The sequence below is a fragment of the Apis cerana genome, linkage group LG11 (genome assembly GCF_029169275.1).
Source record: "Apis cerana isolate GH-2021 linkage group LG11, AcerK_1.0, whole genome shotgun sequence".
NCBI lineage: Eukaryota > Metazoa > Arthropoda > Insecta > Hymenoptera > Apidae > Apis > Apis cerana.
Genome location: NC_083862.1, coordinates 846,766 through 873,837, shown reverse-complemented (window position 1 = coordinate 873,837; position 27,072 = coordinate 846,766). Strand labels below are relative to the sequence as shown.

Here is a 27,072-nt window from a genome sequence, read left to right as displayed (position 1 = left end):
GAACTTGTTATATGAACGTCGTCTCTTGAAAACAAAAGAAGACGTGGCTATGGTTTAATTAGCCTTGCCCGGCTCCTTAATTTCCCACGATTCCCGTAAGTAACGGGAGAGGCGGCGAAGGAGGAGAGGGGGAGGGCGGGGTTCGACCTTCCTCCTCTTCTCACCTACTTTTGCCCCGATTATCCACTTTTCCTCGAACGTGGGCGAAACCACGTGTTGCTGCCAGCTTGCATCGAGTCCTGGGTGGATGCGAAAGAAATTAAAAATTTGACTTCTTCTTCCAAGTTGCTCCAACAGTTTTCGCATCGACTTGAATTAATTCGATTACATCGATCGAATCTTTTGTACGGATGTGATATAATAATGTGAGAGATCTTTGAAGGAATCTTGGGAGAAGGAGGAAAGTTTAACGATAAAATGTGTGATCTTGTGAAGTAAACATTGGCCTGGATTTCCTTCGTCAAGTTAGATATTCGGATATTCGTTAATAATATCATCTTTTCTTTCTGTTCTTGCGTTAAATTTTCCAGAGATTGTAATAATCTCTAGTAGAGTGTTTATTATAAATATAAAATCGCAAGATTTTCTTTCTCTCTCGGAAGAGGGTATCGAAGAAAAATTCTTCAATCGATGAAACTTCCATTCATTATCAAAGGATAACGGTTGAAATAGCGGTGATACCGGAACAACTTTTACCCTTGCAATTGTAACTCGTTGTGTCCACTGACCCACATATAACGCCCGTATATATGCGAAACGTAAGAGATAATCTACCTAAAAACAAAGATACATATAATATAAGAGCTTTAAATTGAATCAGAAATGATTTCAAAAAAAGAAAAAAAAAATATTTTAATATTTCTTCGAAATCTGTTAAAAGATGGAGAGAGAGATTTTATATTATTTCTCCGCTAATTCTTTTTCCCAATTTTTATATATTCGAGATTGTTTGCCCTCTTTTTCGACAACTGTGCCAATCTTGCTCAATCATCTTTTTATTTGAGCAGCGTCTCTTTATCGAAGGAATAAAAAAAATCATTTTTACTATCCCAGAACACTCGGACTCTTGACCCTTTTGTAAATAGCAGAAACAGGAGGAGATATTTTTGAGATAAAATTACCACCTAAATTTCAAGGATCGAGTTTCGAAGGAAATTTTTCTTCTTTTTAAAGAAGAAACGAAAGATTTATCTCTCTTTCCACGGCGTTCCTTTTTTTCCATCGTGCTCACCAGCGACCTCCTTCCGCAAAGGTCTGGCCTATGCTTGCCGAAGATTATCGAGCAACATCTCGTTTTCCGCAAAAGTTTCCACTCCTCCTCCTCCTCCTCTTCGGACGACGCTTCGTTGCATCCGCTCGATGTAGGTCGATCATCGTAATTGTTAAGCCGTAAATCGGGGCAGAACAAAAAAAAGAAGAAAAAAAAAAGAAACGTAAGTTTATTCCTCGTGTTACATTACACTCGCTTTTGCCGAACGCGTGATTCAAAAGACGGAAGTTTCGAGGTTCGTGATTCGAATCGAAAAGAAATAAGTGTCATCGAACTTTTTAATCGATGCAGTAACCTAAGTTTACGAAATGTGTAAAAATGTATTTAAAAATTTTGTTTCGAGATGTATACGCAATTTCGTTCGATTAATCATCTCAAGCGTAAAACGAGGGGGGGAGGAAACAAGGCTCGCTCGATAATTTCGAGAAAAGTTACATCGGCTGACATCATTGCTTACACGGCTATAACATCGCCCGTATTAGCAAACACCGATTGCATCAGTGGCCGATTCTAGATTTCCAGTTATGGTTTCACTTTTCTCTTCTTCTTCTTCTTCTTTTTCTTTCTTTTTTTTCGGATCGCGTTTGGATAAAAGGAATGGATAAGTTTTTCGATAACTCTTCCCCTGGGACAGGAAGACAAAAGTTGCCGATAAATATGTAAATCGCGTACAACCGAACCGTTACGTCAAGTCGCCATTTCTCTGTGTACAGTCGAAACCGTTTACCAAGATCGTTAAGGAGTGCCGTTTAGACAAACTTTCCGACGTCGACTATAATTATTCCAATGAGAATCTCGTGTGCTTAACCCTTTAGCCCCTCATCGATTCAGGCTCCAGTTTTAGTCCGTTTGGAAGGAAAATGGCGGAGAGACTCGATTTCGAGAAGGTATCGATGATAATCGGAGAATAAAATTTTTAAAAAAGTTGTATTTTTGTTTTTCCGTCTTTTTTTCGTTTCGCCTCTACGTTAAATCCTGGAAAGGAATTCATTTCGCAACGCTTCCGTTATCTTCTCGAATATATGTTTCAAGGTATTGTAACCGCGCACGTGCCATTCCTCCATTGTCTCCTAAATGAATTCGTCGAGTTAACACTTTTACAGTTAACGCTTGTTGTTACTCGGGAGTTGCCAGAAGCCGTTATCTTCTGTATAAATCTCATCTTCTCTCATTTTTCTTTTCCGCCTTCGATAATCGACATCCTGCAATAAACCTAAATACCGACGCTATTCTATTTCAGACCACTTTCCTTCTAATCTAATCTCTCCACCACGTGATCCGCACACTTATAGATTTTGTGATTAAATAGAGTTAATTCTTTCGCCGAATTTCCATGAATTTGAACTCTTCGAGGCAGGAATTTTTAAGAGCGAAAAGAATTCAAAATTGGATATTTTGATTCTAAAACAGGATTATTTCAATTCTGGATATCTCGGAATTTTTTCAAATTTTTCGAGATCGAAAGGTAATTACAAACATCGTTAATCGAAAGATACGAAAGATCAACGTATCTATGCAAATATTTAATCTCTCTGGAGCGTATAAAACACGTTGCAAGAAAAGAAGCCAGTGAAATTCCAAAGTATAATTCACTCCACTTTCCATTCACCTAAATATATTCCATTCCGTTCCATCGCGTGTTACAAATTAAGCTAATAAATACATCCGACTCCGTTAATTCGTCTCTCTGGATCCCTGAAAAGAGCAGGAATCGATTCCGATTTCCGCGTGGAATCCCCGTGTTTGGAATGCAAATCGAATCGTTGGAAAGCAAACGCTTTGAATCCTCTCGATTCAATGGCCAGAACGGCGATGGCGGATGGGCGACAAAAAACCGAGTGGAAGGAAGAGGAGAGGAAGGAAAAACCGTCGCGTTACGCAAACGCGTCGGACGAGGTGAAATTTCGCGAGGTTTTCTTCGCCCTCTCCTCCCCTTCCTTCCTTCGACGAGCGTGCAAGTACGTAGAACATCGGCACAGTCGATGACTTCCTAGGTGATTGCGCGAAAGCCGCAGGATGTGAGCTGCTTGCATTATCGTTTCCGTCACGGGTCCGTGGCGTTTTCTTCTGCTTATCTACGCCCACCAGCGAGCAGCTAGTTACCAAAGATTATTGATTTAACGGCTCGTGATGCCCTCGTGATAGAATCTCGCTCGAAATAGTTTCGTACTGGTTGTTGGTAGGGTAGAGTGGAACGAAGAGTAGGAGAGGTATTTTGTTGGTAATAAAAATCAGAAGAGAAAAGCTTGGAAAAAGTTGGTTCTTTTTTTAAATAAGCGAAGCTTGAATTATCATTGGAACGGAAAGATGTAAAAAATGAATTACAATGAATATTATTCTTCTACTTTTTGATTATTTATTTCGTTAATAAAATTCTTAATATTTCTGTTTCTTATTTCATGATTAAAATCGGACAAGAATATTTCGTCACAATTTCTATATTCTATATATGATTGTACGTAGATTTTATGTTATTTTCTAGTAGATTCAATGTTTGTTTGAATAATAATCAAATTTCAGATTTCACGAGTAAATTTTATATTCGGATCGTGTATTTTATAAAACTTTCCATGTATTTCTTTCTCATATTCATTTATAAAATAAATATCAGCTTTATCTCGAAACATTTTCCCTAAAAAATAATGCAATTCTTCGATCTCTCGTGACTAATTATACGAATAATGCAACGTTTTATTGCTCGGTTGGTAATCGGCGTACGTGGTATGCACCGTGGCTCACAATGTTGTTGCCGTTGGCCTCAGGTAGGACATGCAACTCACGTCATCACGCACGAGCTGCATTAAAGTCATTGTAAACCGGGACGTTGCCTCATCGAGCGTTGGAGTTTTCAACTCGATGATTTCAATGGCCAGCCTCGTCGCCTTCGTGAACACGAATAGACATCCAGCTCACCGATTCAGTCTTTTTTCCCCCTTGCGTTTTGCCTCTTTCCGTTCGCTTTACGCAATTAGAATCAACGATCGATCGAAGACACTGCTCGTTTGTTCTGTCGATTTTCATTATGTTTTCATATAATGTATAAGAGTTTCTTTTATCTTAGTTTTTTCCGTATAATACGATACAATGACTTCTTTCTTCGAGTATCTCGTTTTAACGAGTAAAGTAGAGAAATCATTTTTGAAATATGTCAACAGCAGTATGAATTATCTAAGGTTAGTTCGAACTATCCATTGTTTAATGATCCAATATTTTAAGCTGTTCGATCAATTATATAGTTTCTTGTGTCTTCTTATGTCTTTCCACGATGATGATTAAACGATGATGATCATGCAATAGAATCTCGTTTATCGTATCGAACTGCGGATAAACGACGTTCCGATATAATTATCGAAGCGATATATCGAAGTGTCATTTATAAAAATTAAACGAGAACGTGGTTTTCTTACAACTCTACATTATCGATCGGGGCTCGAACACGATTGAAACTATCCAACTACACGATCATTATTATTATTAGTTGTTATGCCGATGTTTAGCGCGTTAAAGCTTGATAAATGGCACCGGTTACTCGATAATGATGATGTCTCTGTCGGTTTACAGGTTGCAACGGTGCCGGATGCGGCTATCCTGGGGCCCCAGCGCATAGTAGTGTCCGGTTCACGGGTGCAAGTGCCGAGGACGTTATAGACGAGGAGGATGCCCTTCTAAAGGACACGGTGCTGCTCGAGGGCACCGTGGCTACGTATTCCTGCGAACGAGGCTTCGAGCTCCTCGGCCCTGCGCGAAGACAGTGCCAAGTTGATGGCTCTTGGACACCGGAAGGAGTGCCATTTTGCGGTAAGTTTTCATTATAAAATTTTTTCGAATACAAGATGGAGAGTGAATTTCAATTACTAATTTATCGAGTATTTTGATGAAGCAATATTAAATAGTAGAGTAAATATTTATCTTTTGATTTTTGTGCATATTCTTTTGTATTATAATTCTCACGTTCGAAGATGAATAGGTTGTATTGGAAGATTGTGAAGAATGAAAAATGAGAAAGGAATATTGTATGTAAAAGACACGAGGTGGATAGATTGCGTTGACAAAAGAATTGTTGGAAAAGGTGTTGGTATGTAATCGGGGTACAAACATGTTTGCGGATGTAGGCTTAAGAGAAAGTTTCACGTTCGGAGGAAACTTGTATACGTACTTCCGGTCACGCCTGTTTTTAGCGTTTATCAAATATCGAATTGATATTTATGATGCATAGAATACATTCTCAGCATAAAAATAATTCTCAAGCAAAGAAAAAAAAAAAATTCAATTCACCAAAAGGTTAGATTTTATTATTGTTATCGTTGAGCAATAATTAAATTATTTTCAAGAATGGTAATGATTAAATTCTGAAACTTAAAAATCAAATTAAATAGATCAGAAACGTTTTTTAACAAACAAAATTTAAAAATGTTGCGTTACACTTTTGAGAAAAGGATCGGTTTAATGCTTTTTGAGAAAAAAATTTTTTTTTTCGCTTTTTCCAATGAAAAAGAATTCTGCAAGGAGAATGTACGTACGAATCGTTGGTACGAAATTTCGGGAGGCAAGTGACCTGATTCAGGGTGTCCTTGACCGAGGAGACAGTAAAAGAAATGGCAAAGATAGTGGGGGCCTTACACCGTTAAGTCTGAACCTGTTACCTCCTAACAACGCCCGCGGCCTTCTCAACCTGGCGCGCATTCCTCGCATAGGTTCTGTCCTTCCTGGCCCACGTCGAATTTATTTCCCCCTTTAATGATCTCTCGAGATCGATCCTTCGCTCGAAATGCATTTATTTATTTCGGTTGTAAATTTTTTGAGCGTAAAATAATTCGTGATGAAGTAAATAAATGGCGATTAAAATTTTATTTTAAAATTGTTTAATGGATGATTGCAAAATAGATGGAAGAAAACGAGTAAAGTAAAAAAAAAGAAACGATGACATTTGAGTTTTTTTTTTTTCCTTTCCTTCTTCTAAAGTAAAATCAATCACTTTAATGATCGCTTACGATTCTTCTTGCCTTGTTACTTAAGAGAGATTTTTTTTAAAAGAGAACAACCGTTTTTAATTTAATGGAACTTTATTGCACGAACAGTTATCATCTATGACGAAATGAATTCGTCTTGTCCAATAACAACAAAAATAATAGCTGAATGAATGAAATTTAAAAAGAAAAAAAAAATATTAAACATTAACGATTCAAATTTTATGAACGATAAAAAAATTATTTATTATTATTATAATGATAAATCCAAAGTCTCGAATAAATACCTGCTTTTATAATTTTATTTTTATCTTTAATCACTCAGTCTCAAACGTGAATTTATTCAAATCGTACGAGATACGAGATGTAACCGACAATCCAAAAGAAACGGCATAAAATATCCAAGAACTGGGTCGTCATGGCGTCGAATTAGAACTACGTGATTCCGACACGGTGGAACGATCGCAACGTTTGCCCTCCGCCTTATTCAAAGTATTTTTGTAGCTGAAAAAATTACACGCACATTCCAATCTCGTGTCTAATATTAAAGAACAGTTAATTTTTACCTTTTTTTTCCTCCTATTTTTTTATTTACCGATAAGACGAAAAAGAATTCCAAAGTACACTTTAATCGATACGTTACATAAATTTCCATTCGATCAGCATAAATGATAAACTAAAAGGCATATATGTAAGTAAAGTTTGAATAAGTCGATGAAGCATATAAAGTATGCCTGTTGGAAAGTAGCTTCGAATCCAGGATCCCATCAATCCTTTTACCGTTGCTGAACTTCTATCGTGCAGTGATCTTTGACTGGATAAAAGATATTATTTAAGGATATTATTGGCAATCCGGATGATCGTTAGACGAGCTATCTATCGAGGATATATTACGTTGGTTCGATTGATTCGCGATCGATGAGGATCAGTGTACGAATATTCTTGTAGAATTACTATTAAAATTATTTTTTTATTTCGAGGAATAATATTAAATTTTATATTTATTCGATGGAAATAATGGCATTGAATTTTATCGTTTTACTAATGGACATTTCCTTATTCGAACTACAGTAAAAATGCTTTTCATGCTTTTTTTCGTTTTTTTGCTATTTTCTTTTACTAATATTCGAATTATTTACGACTCTTTAATCTCCGTATAAAATAAGTGAAATTAGAAAAAAATTAATTGTTTTTCAATTTTTTTCATAATATTGCAATACATTAGAATTCTTTCCCAATGAAAAAGTAGAGGAACTTTAAAGGAACAAATTCCTGGAAACAATGCTTCGAAAAATAGTTGAAGCAATCCTCTTGAAGATCCAAAAATCTTGATGATATTCACTGAGTTGTGAATATTTTAATCGATATTTCTCAAGTTTTCTAAGTAATTTCGATTGCTCGGGGGAAACCGTACCACTTTGTTTGACTTCAACCAACAGACCTGAACAGCCAATGAAGCGATGTTTAAAGCTTAGTCACTCAACGATGTTCATAAAAATTGGAGCATAAAGATCTTTTCGATCTTTCAACTTCGTTTAATCCGAAAGTTTCGATTGGTTTTCGAGTGGATAAAATATATAAAATAAATAAATAAATAAATAAATACGAATATATTGTAAATGTAATACAAAATTATACAAAAATATCTTTAGATTATTCTACTTACGTACAACTCGAGAAAAAATGCATTGGTCAACTGGTTAAGAGTAATTTTTTACATAATTTTACAACATAACAGTATTAAACAACTGTTATTATCATTCCTATTTGTGCAACGAACACAAAAAATCACATTTTGCAATTTTCCTTTTTTCTTAGATATAAATATATTTGCTCGGGATCAATTACCATTATACCATCATATTATAATTTGACATGGACTGATTTCATAAATAAACAAGCAGACAGATTTCGCAGTGTCGGTAAACGTTTTCTCGTAATTTTCTGCCAGCCTCGACAGCGGATTGCCACTTACGCACTTATGCGTGAACTTGACTTTTCGAAGGTAAACTTGTACGCCGTTCACTGCTACCTGGATCGACGTAATCGCGTTCATTTACCGTAATTTTAATTACCGAGTGTAAATAAAAGAATACTGTTCCATATTGTGATACACACTGGCCAATGATTTCCAAGTTTCATTGAGAGATCAAAAAATTTCTGTACATATAATCGCTATATGTTCAGTAGCCAATAGTTTAATAATGGTGTGAAGATAAGAAGATAAAAAATTTCCTCGATAGCGAGCCACTTTCATTGATTTTTAATTTAATTCTTGATTTTTATTCTTACTTAAAGAGACCTTAAAAAAAAATATGCGCTAGATTAATTAATAAATAATTTTTAAGAAGGAAGAGGGGAAAAGTGAATACCTTTATTTAGATCATCTTAATAAATCCGTCTCGGAACGTATGTACGACCGTTCTTGGAAAATTGCACTCCAACGAAACGAGTGAACCGATGATCTCATTTCTAGTTATCGAGTAAAATTCTTCTTCTTCTTTTTTTTTTTTTTTTGCATCCGCTAAGTGCGCACCGCGTAATTTTTACGCCAACTTTCACTTGTTTTCTTTCGATTTTTCCATCCGTAAAGGTTCTAATCATCGTCTTCAAAGCTCCGATGAGAGTTAAACACCGTTTGTGCTTTTGCAAATTCTTTTCTTCTCGGAGAGATCGTAAACTACGGTGGTATTTATGACTGGCACGATGATGAACTCGTTCGATACTTTCTACGAATGTAAAACGCAGTTAGCATTTTGCCGTTAAATGCGAGATCATTTCTTTTTTAACGTAGCTTTTTTTACGAATGTAGAATTATAAATGATATTTGATCATTTTATATCTTACAAATTAAGCAAATTATAATGCAAGAAGCGATTTAAAATTGAAAGGTTATATATATATAGGTTATATATATATATATAGGTTATGTATATATATATATATATATAGGTTATATATATATAACCTTTTAAGAAATTTTAAATCGCTTCTTGCATATATATATATATACGATTATTCTGATCTTAATTAGAGTTTCAATGATATGCAAATACTTACGATTAACATTCTCCACCTTTAACATTGTTCCGTGTATAGAAATAGAAAACACCTTCGCATGCATATGCGTGACCACTAACTGGCAATAACGTGCTAAAATTGAACTATTACAATCGACCAATTACGGTTTAATCGCTTCAACGCTTCTTAGCATGTAAATCGCATGTATCTGTATTCCAATCGTTAGTCGAACTTATAAATATTCAAATAATGCACCTGTGTATATAGATACATGTTTTGCGTTTAAAATGTTGAAAAATATCGAGGATATTTTCATCGGTTTTCAATAACTCCTTCTCTTGTTTTACTTTTTAAACAATATATATATAAAAAAATACATACTTTAAAGAAAAATACTCGATCGTTTCTTTAAAATCATATATATATATATATATATATATATATATATATATATATATATATATATATATATATATTGTCAATTATACGTTGCAATTAAAAAAAATTCTACAATAACGAGAAACCGCTTTCCTTTGTTCCGGTCTTGGCCGATAACTATACCAGCACGTGGTGAAACTCGTCTCTCTTTTTGCTCGATCCAACGTGTTTGAATAGATATATTGAAACCTTTCGTAATAATCCGTGTAAGAAGTAACTGTAAATTATGACGTATCCACGTGTGTGTCGAGAACGCGTGTGGGAACGAGTATAACTGAAAGGAGTCGGTATGTAGGTTTAGGTCGAGAACGCATCAATTACACGTTCTCTGTGTAGTCTATCTGCGCTTGGATAGAACGTATCTCGACTTTGTAATCGGATAATTTTTTTTCTTAAAAGCTATTTAAGAACTGTTCGAATACTTTCGAAATTCGAATTCTTTGGCTTCGTGGTCTTGGCTTCTTTTCCTTCTTCGCATATTCACGGTTTTCTTCGCTCGAGGTAGGTACGACTAGGTTATGTTTATATATACATAGTACACACCTATATACTCTAATATATTGAGTCAATGCAGAATGTAAGAATAGCTTATTCAGATTCTGAATTTTATAATAAAAAGTTGTCATTTTCTTGTATTTGAATATAGTCAATATCTATTTAATTGCTTTCTTAAATTGAAAGTTCGAATTTTTTGCCTTCCTGCTTTAGGAATATTCATGATTCTCTGCTTGAGAAAACATTGATATTTTCATCACGTAATTCTCTGATAGTCAATGTAGTCTACTCACAATCATTCTAGAATATAGATCGATTTTGGAATCGGATACCTTTTTTAAAAGTCTATTCCAATGCTTTAGAAGTTTAAATTTCTTGGCTTCGACTTCTTACTTCGAATATTCAGGATTCTTCGCTTGATAGAATAATAATCAATATAGATATTTATGATCAGGTGTATTTTTAATATTTTATTTATTTAAATGTCTGAGGAACTTTGAATTTCTTTTATTCGATAAAATTCTTTTTAAATACAATACACAATTTATATCTTTATATAGTTACTTTATATTTTATACTATAATTACTTTATATAATTTATAATCTGTACATAGTAGGATTATAAGGATTTTGTATAACGTAAATGTTGATGTTTGTACGTGCAAAATGTGCCATTTACAATGACTGAATTTAGTAAAGCGTCCAAGGAGAACGTTTGATGTCTTTTTACCATAAAAGCAAGTAAAAATTTCCCTTTATGACTTTTGATCATAATATAATCTGATGATCGTATCTTATTCTATAATTCCACCGTATCGAGTCATAAAAGTATTTACTGTACATTTATAGAAATATTTGTAAATCTTGAATAATTTATCGTTCAATTTTATATGCAGATGAAACACTGCTCGACTAATCCTTGTCCAATAACTGTAATATAATTAGGATATAAGTCACAGCTTTTTATTCGAAACATCTACAGAAATTGAACAGTTAGAAATCATAGAATATATGATTTGCACGGTGTGCACAATGTAACGTTATAACAGACTTGTCTCCTCGCTAATGTCCTCCGCACAATGCTTTTGCTGTCTCATTCGTATATCTTCCAATTGTTCTGCAAGTATATATATTTTTAAAGTCGTGACTTTACAGGTCGTACTCGTGAATTTTTAAAAAATAAGATAATGTTAAAACAGTATTCTCTACTGTATAATACTATCTACTCTCATCATTCTCATAATCAGAAAATAACATGTTTTTTCAAATTTGAAGGATCTCGATTTTGAAACATATCGAATAGGTTTTTGTCAATTTTTTCGAATTTTTAATAATTAGAAAATTTTTTAATAGATTCTATAACATAATATTATAAATATATTTAAAATCTCATTTTTTCCTTAATATACTACGCATCATTAATCTAATGCCTCTATACATATACGTTTATTAGAGGTTTGCCTATTAAAGAGATTTCACAGTGACATTGGCTTCAGCTATAATATCCCATCGTCTGAATGAATTAGCAACGCCGATTTATAGGGGTCGATCAGGATTAACCTCGATTGCTTCATGGTAAAATAATTTTTACCAATTATGCGTTCTTCATTTATAGAAAAGAATCACGATTTCTATTTATATTTCGATATTATGATTTATAACTGTATTCGTTATACTTATTCTATTTTATATTGCTAATTTTATCTGCAAGTATAAAAATAACATTGATCGTAAGTACATTGTATTTTCTTAACAATTATAAAATTTATATTTTGTATATTTCATTCATTCATTTTTCTTTTGTATCTATCAATATTTATTTCATCCGAAAAGAAAATTTTTAGAATGACCTATCATGTTCCAACTTAACCTCAATTTTATCTCGCGATATAATCAAATACCAATATCGATATTAAATTCAATCTACAATCGATCTATTTTTTACGCGCCAATTTTCATCGAGAAAAAAAAATCTTCAAACCTAACTTTGCGATTTCTTTTCATCCATAGAACTTGGCTAGTTATAAGTGGCGCTTCGATCAGAGATTAACCTAGATGACAAAAATGGCGATCTTGTTTCGAGTGATGCGTTAGCCGCGATTGTGGTAATGCCAGTTAGGCGCCGATAAAATTCTCACGTTACGGTACAGTAAAACTACCGCAAGCCCGGTAACTTCTTCGCGAATGTGCAATGTGCACAAAAGTTTCGCGAATAGCATCTGCGTGCCAAACGAGTGTTCAACCGTACGATACCCGACCTTCTTCTTCTCGCTCAATGGGAATGGCAATGAGCCGCGTAGATTTTCTCAAAGCCTCGTAGAGAAGTAATTCGTCCTTCTATGACGGAGGCTGGAAATAGGTTGTCGATGATGTTATGAATCAGCCTTGCGATTGAATTGCAGTTATGTTTATGATTATACGAATGTTTTTGTATAAAGTATAACATAATTTTATGAATCGATATAGTGTAACTTTTAATTTTGTAAATTGATAAAATTCGAACAAAATGGAGGATTATTTCATTAGTAGAAGTTGTGCTGATTATTAAGTAAAATGTTACTAATTATTTGCATGGTGTATGATATATTATGATGTCTTCAAAGTCTTTTCGATGAGACTCAGTGGAAGTAGGATATCATTGAATCAATAATTTATGGTGAGTCAGCTTTATGATTGCCGTTGTGCTAATTATTGAAACTATATTACAAATTGTTTTATACAAGGTTAATGTAATATAATAATACAATATTATACTACTTTGATGATTGGTAATAGATGTAGTGAATCAATTTATAATTAAATTTATTGGAATAATGCTAATTATTGAGATTTCTTAAAGAATAACGAAGAATATGTAAAGGGTGTCAAATATAAATGAATATGTAATTTAATATAATGCTCGTTAATATGTGGAACATTCTAATTAATAATCTTAAGTAAATCAGGGCATGAGATTGCGAGCAAGGTGATTCTTTATGTTTTTACTTTACTTTCGATATTCTTGTTTTACTTTATAACATTTCCTTTTAAATTATCGGATTATTATTTATAAAAACTTTAATCTTAATTTTAATTTCTCATTAGATACTTTTATTATTAAATTACTTTATACGCTTTTTTCTCGATCAAAATTATATTTTATTCAAATAAATATATCTTAAATTATTGTCTTTCCAGATAAAAAGTTTAGAACAATATATATATTAAATTATCTACGTAACGGAAGAAGGATAATCAACGGAAGAACTACTAATCGTTCAAGTACTCAAAAATCATTTTATCGTTTAAAACTTTCAATCAGTCGTTGGTAAATTATCGAAATGAATCACTAAAAAATGTAAACAAATAGATGATTTTCAAAAAAACATGATTTATGCTGATTGAGTTTTCAAATCTTTCTTCGACTATAAATCTCAATTGAGTTTCACAATTATCAAATACATATTTAATGTAACGAATAAACGTTCTAATCGACGATAATTGTTAAGGGATCGAAACCTGGTATAACCAGTTTCAAGATAGTTATAGTCTCTAATAACTATAATAGTATACGAGTTAATGTAACGACGTTTTGCACATTATGAGCACGTGTGGCAAGTACCGCAATTGGGGCGGGGCACGTCGTGTGCGATGCATCGTGTTGTACACTTGGTATCTAGGAATGCAAGAAACCGCACAAGGGATGCATAAGAAGAGACTAATCTGGCCGTCGCGTGTCTTGCGGTTTATTCCGTCATCACCTCGATGAAAACCTCGAAAGGAATTTCTCAAACTCGTTTTGCTCTGAATATGAAATTTTAACCCCTTAATAAATTGCTCGTAAAATTTCGAAATATATTAAAAATAATTAATTAATATTTTCCTAGATATCTTGGAATATTTTCTGGTATAAGTAGTATACTATACTTTTTATTTTTAAAAAATAAAATAATTGAGATAAGGTTACTTTTTATTAAACAGATTTATATATAATTTAAATGATTTTTTTTTCTCTCTTCAATTTTACAGTTTCCTCGTTATATAATTTAAATGTAAAACTTAAGTGAAAAATCTAAGGGTTCTAATTTTTGTTTTTTAAATTACAGTTTTAAATGTTGCCGGAGGCAAAGCTCCTATGCAATCGAGCACCTCGGAGGGTGGAATTCCACAGCGTGCGGTGGATGGCAGCAGTGGACAAATTTACACCCCTCAAACTTGCACCCTTACCAGACCAGAGCACAGACCCTGGTGGTACGTGAACCTGCTTGAACCCTATATGGTACAATTGGTACGACTTGACTTTGGTAAACCGTGTTGCGGTAAGTAACATATTAAGAGTAGAATTTTATTCCAAAATTCTAAATCTTTTACTAACATTTGATTTAATGAATGATTGTATATATATATATATTCATATATATATTCACATCTTTATCAATTGTTTAATGAAAGAAACAAATTTCGAGATACAAACTTCATTTTATTTAATTTCATTTATCAAAATCATAATTTACAGATCCACCAGAAATATAATAAATATCTAATAAAAATTTTCGGATAAATAGATAAACGAATAGTTATGGATAGAGTTAAAATCAATCCGACAATATCCAGCAATACGATAATCAGAAAATTCCAAATACCAAATCAAAGGCTAAGGAATGAATCGTCGGTGAAAATGGTCAGGAAGCGTAAACACAAAGTTTAATCCCTGTAACGTGATGGAACGCCACTTTCATTTCAATGACGCGATCTCCCTCGGCTTTCTATCGATAAACAGCCAATTATGGGAGCAATAATGACGCTCTACGAGCGAAAATTTTTCGCACAATTCGGAAATTGTAGACGATTGATGAAGAAGTTATCGATACTTTCACGCTGTCCCGTAGATTTTATCGTTAGAGGACTATCCTCGTGAAATTCGTGTACATTTGAAAAATTGAAACATTATTGAATTAATTAAAATTTGAAGTTTGAAATTTTCTAAGAGAATTAATCAGAAAATCATTGTAAAAATTGATTAGTAATAAATGGAAGAGTTGAAAATCATGGACATAGTTACAATATTTCCAAAGATATTTCCAATTTTGTCAAAGATACATTTAATAATATTTATATAATAATTGAAAAAATTGTGATTCAACTTAGTAGTTAAAAAATTAAATTCTTCGAGTAGTATATTTATACATATTCAAAATATTTAATCTAATTGATACTGTAAATTGATATGCATGAAAAAATAAATGGCATCGTTTTTTATCGATCAAGTGAAAAGATTTTTGCTGTCGAACTGGAAAGTTTCTAGAAGTTTTCACGCGTGCCAATAATAAGATAAAAGAAAAAAGAAAAGATCTATTTAAAAGACACGATGTTATTTTACGTATCGATCATTATCATTAATCGATATATATTTACAAGAAAGTATCGATTAATTATTCAAAATATATATCTGAATATTAATTTAATAACATTTTGATTTTTTTGAATATCATATAAAAGCATGAAAGTACGCGAGAATTCAAAATTCCAATGTACTATTCTATAAGGAAAACAGAAAAATATCGTGCCATTGCAAAATTAATTTCCATTTTATTATTTTATTTTATATCGTCTATCAACTCCATTAACCCTCGTATTATAATCGTTTAAAGACATATCTTAGAAAAGTATTAAAAAAATTACACAACTGGCATAAAATTTTACGAACAATAATAAAACTATCAAATTGCCAATAATGTCATTATGAAAACAAAGTTGCAATTTTCTTTTAAACCGTATAATATTTTATGTTACTCGGAATTTATAATAGATATTTATTAACGAATCACTCGTAAATTTTCATTACTAATTTATTTTATTCCTCTTATTATTACAATTTCCGCAATTTTAGTTGGAATAAATTTAAAGTTATGAGTTTAAGTAATGGAGATTCGTATTACCGATCAAACAAGGGAAAACTTTCACCGTTAAACGAAATGGCTGATAATGGCGTGCCGTTTACACGGAAATAAAGAGTGAGAGTAGTTTTGTTATTCTTGGAAGAAATTTACTGCACTCTTCCTTAAAAAAAAAAAAAAATAATAATAATAACGATAATTCTCAATCTTTCACGAAACAGTATGCATCGCAAATTTTATATTGTATAATAATAATGCATATTAGAGATGGTATATCGATTTGACGTAGTCTAGAAAATTCTTTGGAAACTTGCTTTCTTTTTTGTTAATGTACTTTCATATTTTTCGTTTAATTGTTAGACGATTAATTAAAAAGACTATAAACTTTCAAGAAAAGATTCGAAATGATTATTTTCTCAGGAAAGTGCAAATATAAGTATAAGCATTTTTTTTTTTTTTTAATTCTTTCTTACTTGAGGAAAGCCGATGCTATTTAAATATTTAAATAGGAAGAATTCTTCTTTTTCGAGGAAATTTTAAATTTATAATTTAACTCATTTCAATTTTTTACAAAATCTCCTTTTTTAAAAATTTAAATTTTAACATCTCTAATTCATCAATTCAACAATTGTTTCCTAAGTTAATATACATTAAAAATTCCAAACAAATTCAAAATTAAATACACGTTTCTAATCCAATCATTAGTCCATCCACATTGCATATGCAAACATGCAAATGGACTCGAGAGTATAATTACTACGAATATTTAAATTTTATATCTTTCCATTTTATTTATTTTTTTTCTCTCTTCCTATAATTCTAAGCTACACTTTCGTTACGTACAAAAATTGCGTGTTATCCAAATAAATAGCAGCCTTATTCCAACACTCGTTTCCTCTTTGGTCACGATTCACCTAACATCCGCACGTGACGATAATCTTCGTGTTTCGCCGATGAACAAGTGTAGTGTATCGTAATTAAATCAACTCGATATTTTACAAGGAGAAGCAACTTTCACGCGGCTAATAGATAAGAGGCTGTTAGCGGAGCGTTTTAATTACGATCGAGATCGGTTATCGTTCACCAAACGCGAGCTCGCCGTTTCCGGCAATATGAAAAGAAAATGCCAAGCAGTTATGATTATAACTCATACGTAAAATAAACAGAGCAACTCGATAGCCAGGAATGAAAGAAAAATAGGGAATTTTTATTCTCTAAGAATTCTGTTTACTTGTTACTAGAAATTGATTTTTAAAGTTGCATATCCTGAAAATTTTCGAAAGTGTGTATTTAGGTATTATTTTATGTAGGTATTATTTTTCTTCTCTCTTTTCTTTTTTATTAAAAACTAAAATATACACGTTTACAAGTAGAATTGTATTTATGCAGAATTGAGAATTGATTCTTTAGACTTGCAAAGTTTGTACAAAATCAAATTTTTATTTTTTAAAATTCAATTTCAAATAATTCGCAGCTAACTAATAGTAACAATTTATTTCCCTAGCTTCATTTATAACTTTGATTCAATCTATATTAATTAAAGACTATATACAGATAATTCACAAATAAACTTGATTATAAGGTACACTAAAACTCTCAAAAATTTTTTTAAACGACTTCGAACGATCTCGAACCATCACCAACCATGCCGCATCGTTAGAAACGCGTTTTCTAATATCACGGGATGACTCGTGACGTTTCTCGACAGGCTGGATATTTTTTTATATATACATATATATATAAACAAGAAATTGTCGCTGTTTAGAAGATGATTACACGGGGACAAAACGTGGAAAGCATGTAATTGGTGTTGGCCATCCATCTGGTCACACCTGGAATACTTTCCAGGTCGGAAGATGTAGTCCTTGCCTAGGCACCTGGATTATTTCACATTATTTTATCCGTTCAAATGTTTTGCGATTGCAGGGTAGCAATTTGTGCGGCAAGTGAAAGCATGGATCGATTCCGATCCATGTGAAAAATGTATAATAGTTTATCGTTTTAATGCGGGAGAGTATTCCTCTCTTTGATGGATTGGAGTGTTCTGTGCATTGTTACCCCGTTGAATGAAAGAGATATTGAATTGTAATTTATGTCAATAATTTTGGTTTGGAAGATATTCGATTCTCTTTAAATATTTTTATGATGAAAAATTCTGTTCAATTTCTATGTAAAGATACTGCATCAATTCACTATATCTAACTTGTACAATTAGGAAAAAAGTTAGAAAAAAAGATAAAAGTATTCAGAATTTTGTGTAAAATTTGGAACAAAATTTTTCTCTATTTATATTATCTATTAGCATTAAAGCTAATAATTGAATAACCATATTTTTGCCTGAATCGAAATCGATAACAATCTATACAAAAAAAATGCAATCAGTCTATTTTGATTGTTTCCAATATTAATATCGTTATCGCATAGGTTATCGAATTCAAATTTCTCACGCACGTTCTCTGATTACAGGCGACGATATACCAGGAACAATCGTGGTTCGTGTCGGGAACAATCGGCCGGACTTGGGAACGAATCCAATTTGCAATCGTTTCACCGGCCCTCTCGAAGAAGGCCAACCTCTTTTCCTACCCTGCAATCCTCCTATGCCAGGAGCTTTCGTTTCCGTGCATTTGGAGGCAAACACACCGACACCAATCCCAGTCCAACTCTCTTTGTGCGAGGCTTTCGTGTATACCGATCAGGTACCACAATTTATTTGAAATGGGTAAAAAATGTCAGGTTGTGCCAAAAGTTCTTTTCTTTGGTTTGGCAATTTTATGAAATTTTATGAAATATCATTGTAAGTACGAAAAAAATAATCTTTTGGAACGATCTGATTTGGAAAAAGGTCTCAAAATTAATGATTTTAAAGAGCTTTGAATATAAAAATGTACAAAAATATAACTCAATCAAAATTGAGAGTTCAATTCAGTTTGGAAACTCATCAATATTCAATAAATTCTTTTTTTAAATTGTATGTCATTTTTTTTATTATTTGTATCATTGTGTTTTTAGAAATACGAATTTTTAATAATAAATTAGCAATAAGTAAGGTTTTTGAAAAGTATTTTTTTCTAATTAATTATTTCTTTGCACAGGCACTTCCTATTGAGAGATGTCCACAATTCAGAGATCAGCCACCAGGTTCAACAGCAACTTATAATGGAAAGTGTTATATATTCTATAATCGGCAACCAATGATATTCAGGGAGGCGTTATCGTTCTGTCGTGCACGAGGTGGAACTTTAGTGGATGAAAGCAATCCTGCGTTGCAAGGATTTATTTCATGGGAATTGTGGAGGAGGCATAGGTAGTCGTTTAGAAAAATCACAATATAGAATTCTATGAAACAAATATAAATCATTGAATGAAAGATCTTTGAACATTTTTATATTCTTCTTCACTTATTGCATCTCTAAATATTATCCTCTTATATAATTCAATCAGTTGAAAATTAATTCAAGTGACAAAATTTTATTCATATTTTGTTATTTACAAATTATAATTAACGTAAAAAATAATTGAAAAAATTCTCAATAAAGATTTTTAAAAACTCTATATCTTATGTCCCTGTTAAGGAGCGACACCTCGAGTCAATACTGGATGGGTGCAGTGAGAGATCAGAAGGATCGCACGGTTTGGAGATGGACAGGAAGCGGCGAGGAGGTATCCGTTTCTTTCTGGAGCTTGCCTCAAGGAACAGAAGAGGATTGTGCTCGATACGATGGTAGCAGAGGTTGGCTTTGGTCTGATACTCCTTGCACGGCTCGATTAAATTTCATCTGTCAACACCGTGAGTACCTGGTATAAGTTTCAAACTAACGTCGCTTCCGTACTCCTTTCTCTCATTATTATCAAATTATATGATGACACGAATATCTTTTTCTATCTATGGATGCGCTAGATGAATGATGTAACGTGACAAGCTGAGAATCAATAATCACTGGATTTTCATGTGAAATCAAATTTTTATAAATCAATAATTATAAGATTATAAAAAAATGGAGTTTGAATAAAAATTTGCTTTATTCCTCAAATATCATAATTAATGGTATTATATTTTAGATATTTTTTATTCTTTTGCATGTGTTGTTAATATTTTATAAATTTTGTTAGGAATTTTATTTATTTGTCATGTATATAATTTTCAAACTCTCAACAAGAACTAACAAATAAATTTTTCTTGAATTTTTATTTTTTTAAAACTTTAATTTTAAAAATAAAAATAACATTTTCTAATAATATTTTTCAACTTAAAGTTTCAATTAGGAATATTTCATATACTTATATATAAATTCCAAAAAAAAAAAAAGAAAATCATCAGTATAAGTTCTCCCAACTATAAACCACAGATTATGATCCACCATAATTCCTTTTCCATCACTGAACATAAAAATAGCAAGCAATTTCAGCCAAGTAAAAAAAGATAAAAAAAAAATGAAATTCTTTGTTTGCTGTTAGAACCACGAGCATGTGGTCGACCAGAACAGCCGCCGAATTCCACTATGACGGTGACCACAACCGCAGATCGGAATTCCGGAAGTGCATACGAAGTTGGCGCGACCGTAGAATATACCTGTAACGCTGGCAGCCTTCTTATAGGACCGTCCACTCGCACTTGTCTCGACACTGGCTTCTACAACGAGTTTCCACCTGTGTGCAAAAGTAAGAATCATTCACAGTAAAGACAAATTCACAAATATAAATAATAAGAGCAATAATTGTATTATAAAGTATTGTAAAATATTATTTCTTAATAAGAACAGTAACTGTTATTAATAACTTCATAAATAATTGCAAAGAATAATTCCTTAAAATAGAAATGTAAATACAAGAACAGTAGTATTCTAAAATATTATTTCTTAATGGCAAAATAATGTCAATGACTGAAGATTTCTAGTTAAGTTCTTCAATAAGCATTGCTTCTCTCTCATAGTTGGACAGCATAAGAATCAGAGAAATATAGAGACCAACTTGGTGAACCATATATGTTATATCGATGTTAAATTCAACATTCTGCTCGTTTCAGGCATCGAGTGCGGTTACCCAGCAAACATAAAACACGGAGGCTACACACTTATCAACAATACCGTTACTTATCTCAGTCAGGTGCTTTATTCCTGCGATGAAGGATTCGAGATGACTGGTAAGAATTTATCGTGGCGCTAGCCATTATTTCTTGATTGTTTGATAAATGGGTATCGTTTGTAAATAATACTCTGATACGTATGTTCGAAAATGCTTCATAAAGGAGCAGTTTGAGGAAATTGGTAAGCATGTCTTTTTTGGTAAATGATAATAATAATAGTTTCAGCTTGTTTCTTCTTTTAGTATCTTGATTTTTATTACTTTTTGGAGCAATATATGAAATGGTTTGAAATATGATAATGAATTTGTAAAGCAATTAATAGTAAGTAATAATGGAAATTAAAACAAATGAAGATGGATCTTTATAGAATTTTATTGTTTAAGCAATTTTTATTTTAATTTAATTTTTAATTTAAATTTATGTAAAAATTCTTAAATAATTTCCATTAAAGGTCGTGCAAGATTAACTTGTGATATCGATGAGCGTTGGAATGGACCACCGCCGCGTTGTGAACCAATCCTATGCGACCCTCCAACACCGGTGCCGCACAGTTATATTCAAATCGATGAAATCGACGAAACCGAAACAATGCCATCGAAATCGAGCTTCAATCGAAGTCTTCTCGTAGGCAGTATCGTCACTTATACTTGTGAAAAGAATTATAGACTCACTGGGCACCGACAAATATTATGTTTACCCACTGGATTGTACGATCACATCGCACCCACCTGCATAGGTAATTGATTCATTCATTAATATAAATAACGAAAAATTTGTAAATTTTTCTACAAGCTCAAAAAATCTATATCTATTTCTTCATTCATCGCAAAAAAAGAAAAAAAATTCCTTCATTCAAAGAAGAAATTCCTAAAAATATTTACATACTTGGACAATTGTCACACTATAAATCTAATCTCTTATAAACAAGATACAGGACAGCATATGGTTCAAAATGGACTTCTATTCTTTACAGTAAGAAAGAAAATCAGAAAAAAATGAACAAATTTTATTACAGAGGAACCACGCACCACGGTGACCGCCCCACCTCGAATAACTGTAAGAACAACGACCGCCAGAACACGGCAACCATTCTTACCGCCACGAGTTCGACCTACGACAATCTCGACGACCACAACCACGACCACCACCTCTGTACCACCTCGAAGAGTGGCCAGCACCGCTGAATTACCCGCGACGGTTCGCGAGACTATCGCGAGGAAACCGAATGTGGGTCTTCAGAGGCCAGCACCTCCTCCTTCGCCACCTTTGAACGACGATAGCAGTGATCATCCTCAGGACAATGAGATTTCGGGCAGTGGGGTGGATAATGCACAAGTTGGGATTGGAACCGGTGTTCCAGAACCTTCTGGACCCTACAGGGTGGACAATGCCGACCACACGAGTAACACTCATCAAGCGAAATTAAATCTAGGCGCTGTGATCGCCTTGGGTGTCTTCGGTGGTTTCGTATTCCTAGCCGCTGTAATCACCACCGTTGTAATACTTATACGCAGGTAAAGGAAAATCATTAAAATAAATCCGCGATTCGCGTGATTCTTTCTTTGTCTCTGTGATGTCAAGATTTTTAGTTGCACCAAAAGTAACGCCTGTTGTAATGTAACATTAGATTGTACTTTGTATATTTTGTATTTTATGTTATTTTTGTTTGTGATATATTGTTTTTTTTTTGTTTATTCGTTTATTACTAACTGTAATATACTGTACTTTCATGCTAACTTTCATAAGAATCAAAATAGAAAATTAATTTAGGATAGTGATTCTTTTATTTTCCAAAAGACTGAATTTTTTGATATACGTTAAATAGTACAGAGTGTTCGATTACCAGAAATTTAAGGAATGATTCTCCAAATTAATGGATGATGATTAATTATCTTTTGAAATTTTGAACATTTGTAATTGAACACCCTGTATATTTTTGATTTGAAGATCTTCACATCATGAAATTATATCATCTGTATTTTAGTATCTGCAATTTTATTTTTAACTTTCTTCAATTTTTTAACAGGCATTATTTCTTGGGCAGACTATACTATAGCTTTTCTATATATACAATACATGACTCTACATGTGTAACTGTATCGCTTACTCTATATTTGTTCAAACTGTCTTTATTCTTTCGCCTATCTTCTTATCTAATCTCTTCTAATTTAATCGCGTATTTTTTCAAAATACTGTAATTTGTTGTAGTATAACAAAGGGTTGTTACGTGTAAAGATCAACAATTTTTAAGTCCTCTTGATTTTTATTGTATTTTTTTTTCAATATTATCAATTGATAGTATATTATAATGTAATTTTGTTGCAACTGTAAAAGCTTTCCCTATTTTAAGTGAAAAAATATAAAATTATCAAGATGAAAATAATTTTTAAGAAATTTCTATCTATATATCAAGTAATAATTGTTATTATAAATTCAAACATTTAGAATATGATAGGAATTATAATATCAAAAAATTTAAGAGCTGATTATTCAAGACAAAGAAGAATAAACGAAAAATCGTTCCTTGAAGAATCATTCCTTAAATTTTTTTTGGACATCTTTTTGCCAATCGAATACCCTGTTATACCCTATAATAACTATATATATATCTATATATATATAGGGTGTTAATATATTCGTGGATAGTTGATTTTAAATACAAAAGTTTTTGTAAAATATTGATTGAAGTTTATTTACTAAGCTATAAACAATCGAATATAAATTATATATCATATTATATATACTTTTTTACATAACCTTTTCATTAACCTTAAAAATCAATCCTTAAAAAATTATCCCACGAATATATCTAAACTTTTCAAACCAATGAAAAATTGGTCAAAAAAAGAATCGAAGAATAGAAACTTAATCTAACCATGGTCAAAATAGAAATAAAATATATGGTAAAAAAAATTAAGAAACAAAAAAAAAGAAAGATTGATCAGAGGAAATTAGGCAACGATCAAGAATATAACAATTAACACTGAGCCCATTTGCGTTGCGGTGGCTAGCGGCAGTGGCAGGGTCAGAGGAAGGCGCCGCAGGGGGCTTGGTGGGGTTGGTGCGTTGAGGGGTGGGGGTAGTGGTGGCCTTGGAAGGGGTGACGCCGGGATGCCCTCGCGTTGGTACACACTACTGGCGCTGCCCTTCCCCGACCAGCACCTGGGGCGCCGCGATTTGACGGTACGCCGCGGCACTGATCATCCTTACTCCTTTGGTCTCTCGGCGGCCCATCGCGCTGGATACTTTTCCAATCCATCCCTCTAGTTTCTTTTTTTTTCTTTTTTTTCTCTTTCTCTCTTTCTCTCATGTTTATCTCCTGTGTATATATACATATATATATATATATAGTCCACCATTATTGCCCTCACCCTCCACGCAACCACCGCCCACCACTACATCAACCATCACCACGTACCACTACAACCGCCATGCGCCACCCTCGCGAGTGATTACTAGTCAAGGTAAACGAGCAATGTTTGTAATGAGCACAAATATTTATATAGCGATAGCTCGTTCACCAAGTCTCACTCTTGAGTGAGTACTTCAATGCTTCACTTCCGGGTGCACGTGATGCAGCGTTTGTGCACTTCCTCACCGAGGTCCCTGTGGCTTGGTTTGTACGTACCACGTTCGTAGCACAGTAGTTTTGAATAGGGCACGTGAAAAAGAATTGCTGCCACAATTATTTTTATTTGTAATTGTTTATAACTTGTATCTTGTGACCTGTTATAATTAAAAATTGACAGACCACATTATAATGTAATTAGAAAATATAATGAATTAAGAGAAATGATAAAATTGAAAAGTAAAATTATAATAATGTAAATTAAATTTAAACGTATGATTTGATATTTTTATTTTTACAGAATAGTTTAGTTACTTAATAATAATAGTTACTAAAATTATGGGATCAATCAAGAGATTAAGCATTAAGAGATAGTATAAATATTATTACGCATCTATATTTTATATCTAAATCTTTCTTACTCCTTTTATCTTCGAACTGGTGATGGTGTTACAATTTATTTGCTTCAATTACACTGGCTAGAATATTATCCAAACACGTATATACATTTTACAAAGATAATATAAAAAATCTGAAGGTCATATCGATAATGCATTTACACCGCTTAAAGAAAAACAAAAAAAGAAATATAAAAAGAACAGAATCCTTATTTTTAATATAAATTAATAAACAATTGTTAATGTATTTACACAGAAATCGTGGTAGAAGCAGCAAGCATTATCGGCATCGTGCATCTCCTGATTGCAACACTGTAGCCAGCTTTGGAAGCAGTTCGTCCGAAAGTCGAGGAGGTTTGAACCGATACTACCGTCAAGCTTGGGAGAATCTGCATGAAACGGCTGGTCATAAGACCAATCATCCTCCTCTTCGTCGTAAGGAGACCCTGGATGAACCAGGATATCGAGAAAATTACCGTGGTAACAACACCGAGAGAGATGGCTCGGAATTAGTTGTGAGCGATGTAGCCACATATCCTACCAGTAAGCACGCCAGCATCTCCGACAAGAAACGCCATCATCATCATCATCATCATCACCACGGTAACTCTACGCCTGAGTGGAGGCAGTCCCAGTCCCATCACAGATATTGAGTACCGGATCTGTTATTTAAGATCCTATATTTTTTTCTTGAGATTTTCAGTGAATCGATAACTGTGACGAGTTGCTGCTGTTAGATCATGAGTAAGCGATTTTTTAATGTTTTACGAATGGTAATACAATGAGGAATAATGATGGTTTTATGTTGAGAAATAAGTGAAGTATGCAATGTTGTAAAATTTTTATCAATGTGATTTTTAAATTTATTTTTAAATAAGTGTGTAATACTTTTGTTTGAATTTTAATTTTTTAATTTTTATTTTAATTTTAATTTCTGGATAATTGTGATAATATTTGCATGTACAAATTATTAAATCAGAAATTTTTTTAGATATTTAGTTTTAATTTTTAAATAATTTTTAAATATTTCCTAGTTCACAATCTCATTTATCTCAAAATATTTTTGAGATAGATAATTGAAACTCAAATTGTAATTAAAAAAACTTTTTTTTTTATATAAAATTAGCATTTACTTCATTATGCCATCATTTATGAAATTGTAATTCCAATTTGTAACTCCAAATAGAATTTAAAGGAACGTGGTGAATCAAACGTTGTGTAGAAGAATTTTAAAACGTGATTGATAGATAAAAATGTTTATTGTTCTATTATACAGTAAATCATTTACAAATATCTTATTACATAATGTAAATATCGTATATTACAGTAGCGTAAGTTAATGATGCAAGTTGTGAATAAGAAGGATCATAAGTTGATCAAAGGATATGCCAAAAAAATGAGAATAATATATATATATATATTTATATATAAAATTACCGATTAAACGAATTCTAATATAAATTATTATATGAATGTTTAATTACAATATTAAGAATGGTATTAATTTACAAAAATTATATTCGATAAGATCAATATCTGTTATGGGTATCTTGGCCTCGCCTTAAAAAGATTAAACAAATTTCTCATAATAAATCGACATTTAAAAATGATATCATTAAGGAAAGGCCGACGTTATCCATTTCAGAATCAAAATTTATTTAGATACGGTGCTCGTTCTAAGACAAGCTACGTGTAAAACGTTATGTAAAATCTGTTCTATATATATTTTAATTAATTATTTATATTTAATATTATTTTAACAAGTTAAACATTTTTTCCCATATTCGTCTGGAATAAAACATACATAATTAATAAATAGTATGTATTTATTTGTTGACTGATATAAGATACATTCATAATAAGTTGTACATGTATTTATTTAATATATCAATAATCACAAGAAATTGTAATAGTGCCATTATGGGCAAATTTGTTTAATTGTAACTATACATA

The 27,072-nt window shown here is 32.4% G+C and overlaps 1 protein-coding gene and 1 long non-coding RNA gene across 9 annotated transcripts in view; one reads left to right on the top strand and one right to left on the bottom strand.

Moving 5' to 3' along the window:
* Window positions 1-26,935, top strand: part of LOC107998574 (uncharacterized) — a 28,974-nt gene extending 2,039 nt beyond the window's left edge. The window contains exons 1-12 of one of the 4 annotated variants that reach the window (XM_062081151.1): window positions 12,238-12,847; window positions 12,915-13,156; window positions 13,369-13,452; window positions 14,277-14,489; window positions 18,534-18,766; window positions 19,163-19,374; window positions 19,643-19,857; window positions 20,526-20,729; window positions 21,094-21,210; window positions 21,605-21,889; window positions 22,169-22,667; window positions 25,376-26,935. In XM_062081151.1, coding sequence (XP_061937135.1) covers window positions 14,306-14,489; window positions 18,534-18,766; window positions 19,163-19,374; window positions 19,643-19,857; window positions 20,526-20,729; window positions 21,094-21,210; window positions 21,605-21,889; window positions 22,169-22,667; window positions 25,376-25,772 — 2,346 coding nt within the window. In that variant the 5' untranslated portion in view covers window positions 12,238-12,847; window positions 12,915-13,156; window positions 13,369-13,452; window positions 14,277-14,305 and the 3' untranslated portion in view covers window positions 25,773-26,935. Of the gene's footprint in view, window positions 1-4,831; window positions 5,069-10,057; window positions 10,198-12,228; window positions 12,848-12,914; window positions 13,157-13,368; window positions 13,453-14,276; window positions 14,490-18,533; window positions 18,767-19,162; window positions 19,375-19,642; window positions 19,858-20,525; window positions 20,730-21,093; window positions 21,211-21,604; window positions 21,890-22,168; window positions 22,668-25,375 lie in introns of those variants that run through there. The other 3 variants (XM_062081152.1, XM_062081149.1, XM_062081150.1) reach the window with 3 other exon arrangements.
* On the bottom strand, window positions 6,315-9,990 carry LOC107998575 (uncharacterized). Of its 5 annotated transcripts, none has more exons than XR_009831709.1 (5): window positions 9,298-9,990; window positions 8,610-8,966; window positions 7,132-8,539; window positions 6,804-7,051; window positions 6,315-6,741 (listed from the first exon to the last, which is right to left on the bottom strand). It is a non-coding gene; the product is annotated as an uncharacterized LOC107998575 (long non-coding RNA). The 5 variants fall into 5 exon arrangements; XR_009831706.1 differs by having other exon boundaries at window positions 6,804-7,766; window positions 7,904-8,539; XR_009831707.1 differs by having other exon boundaries at window positions 6,804-7,678; window positions 7,904-8,539.
* Window positions 26,936-27,072: the final 137 nt, after the last annotated feature.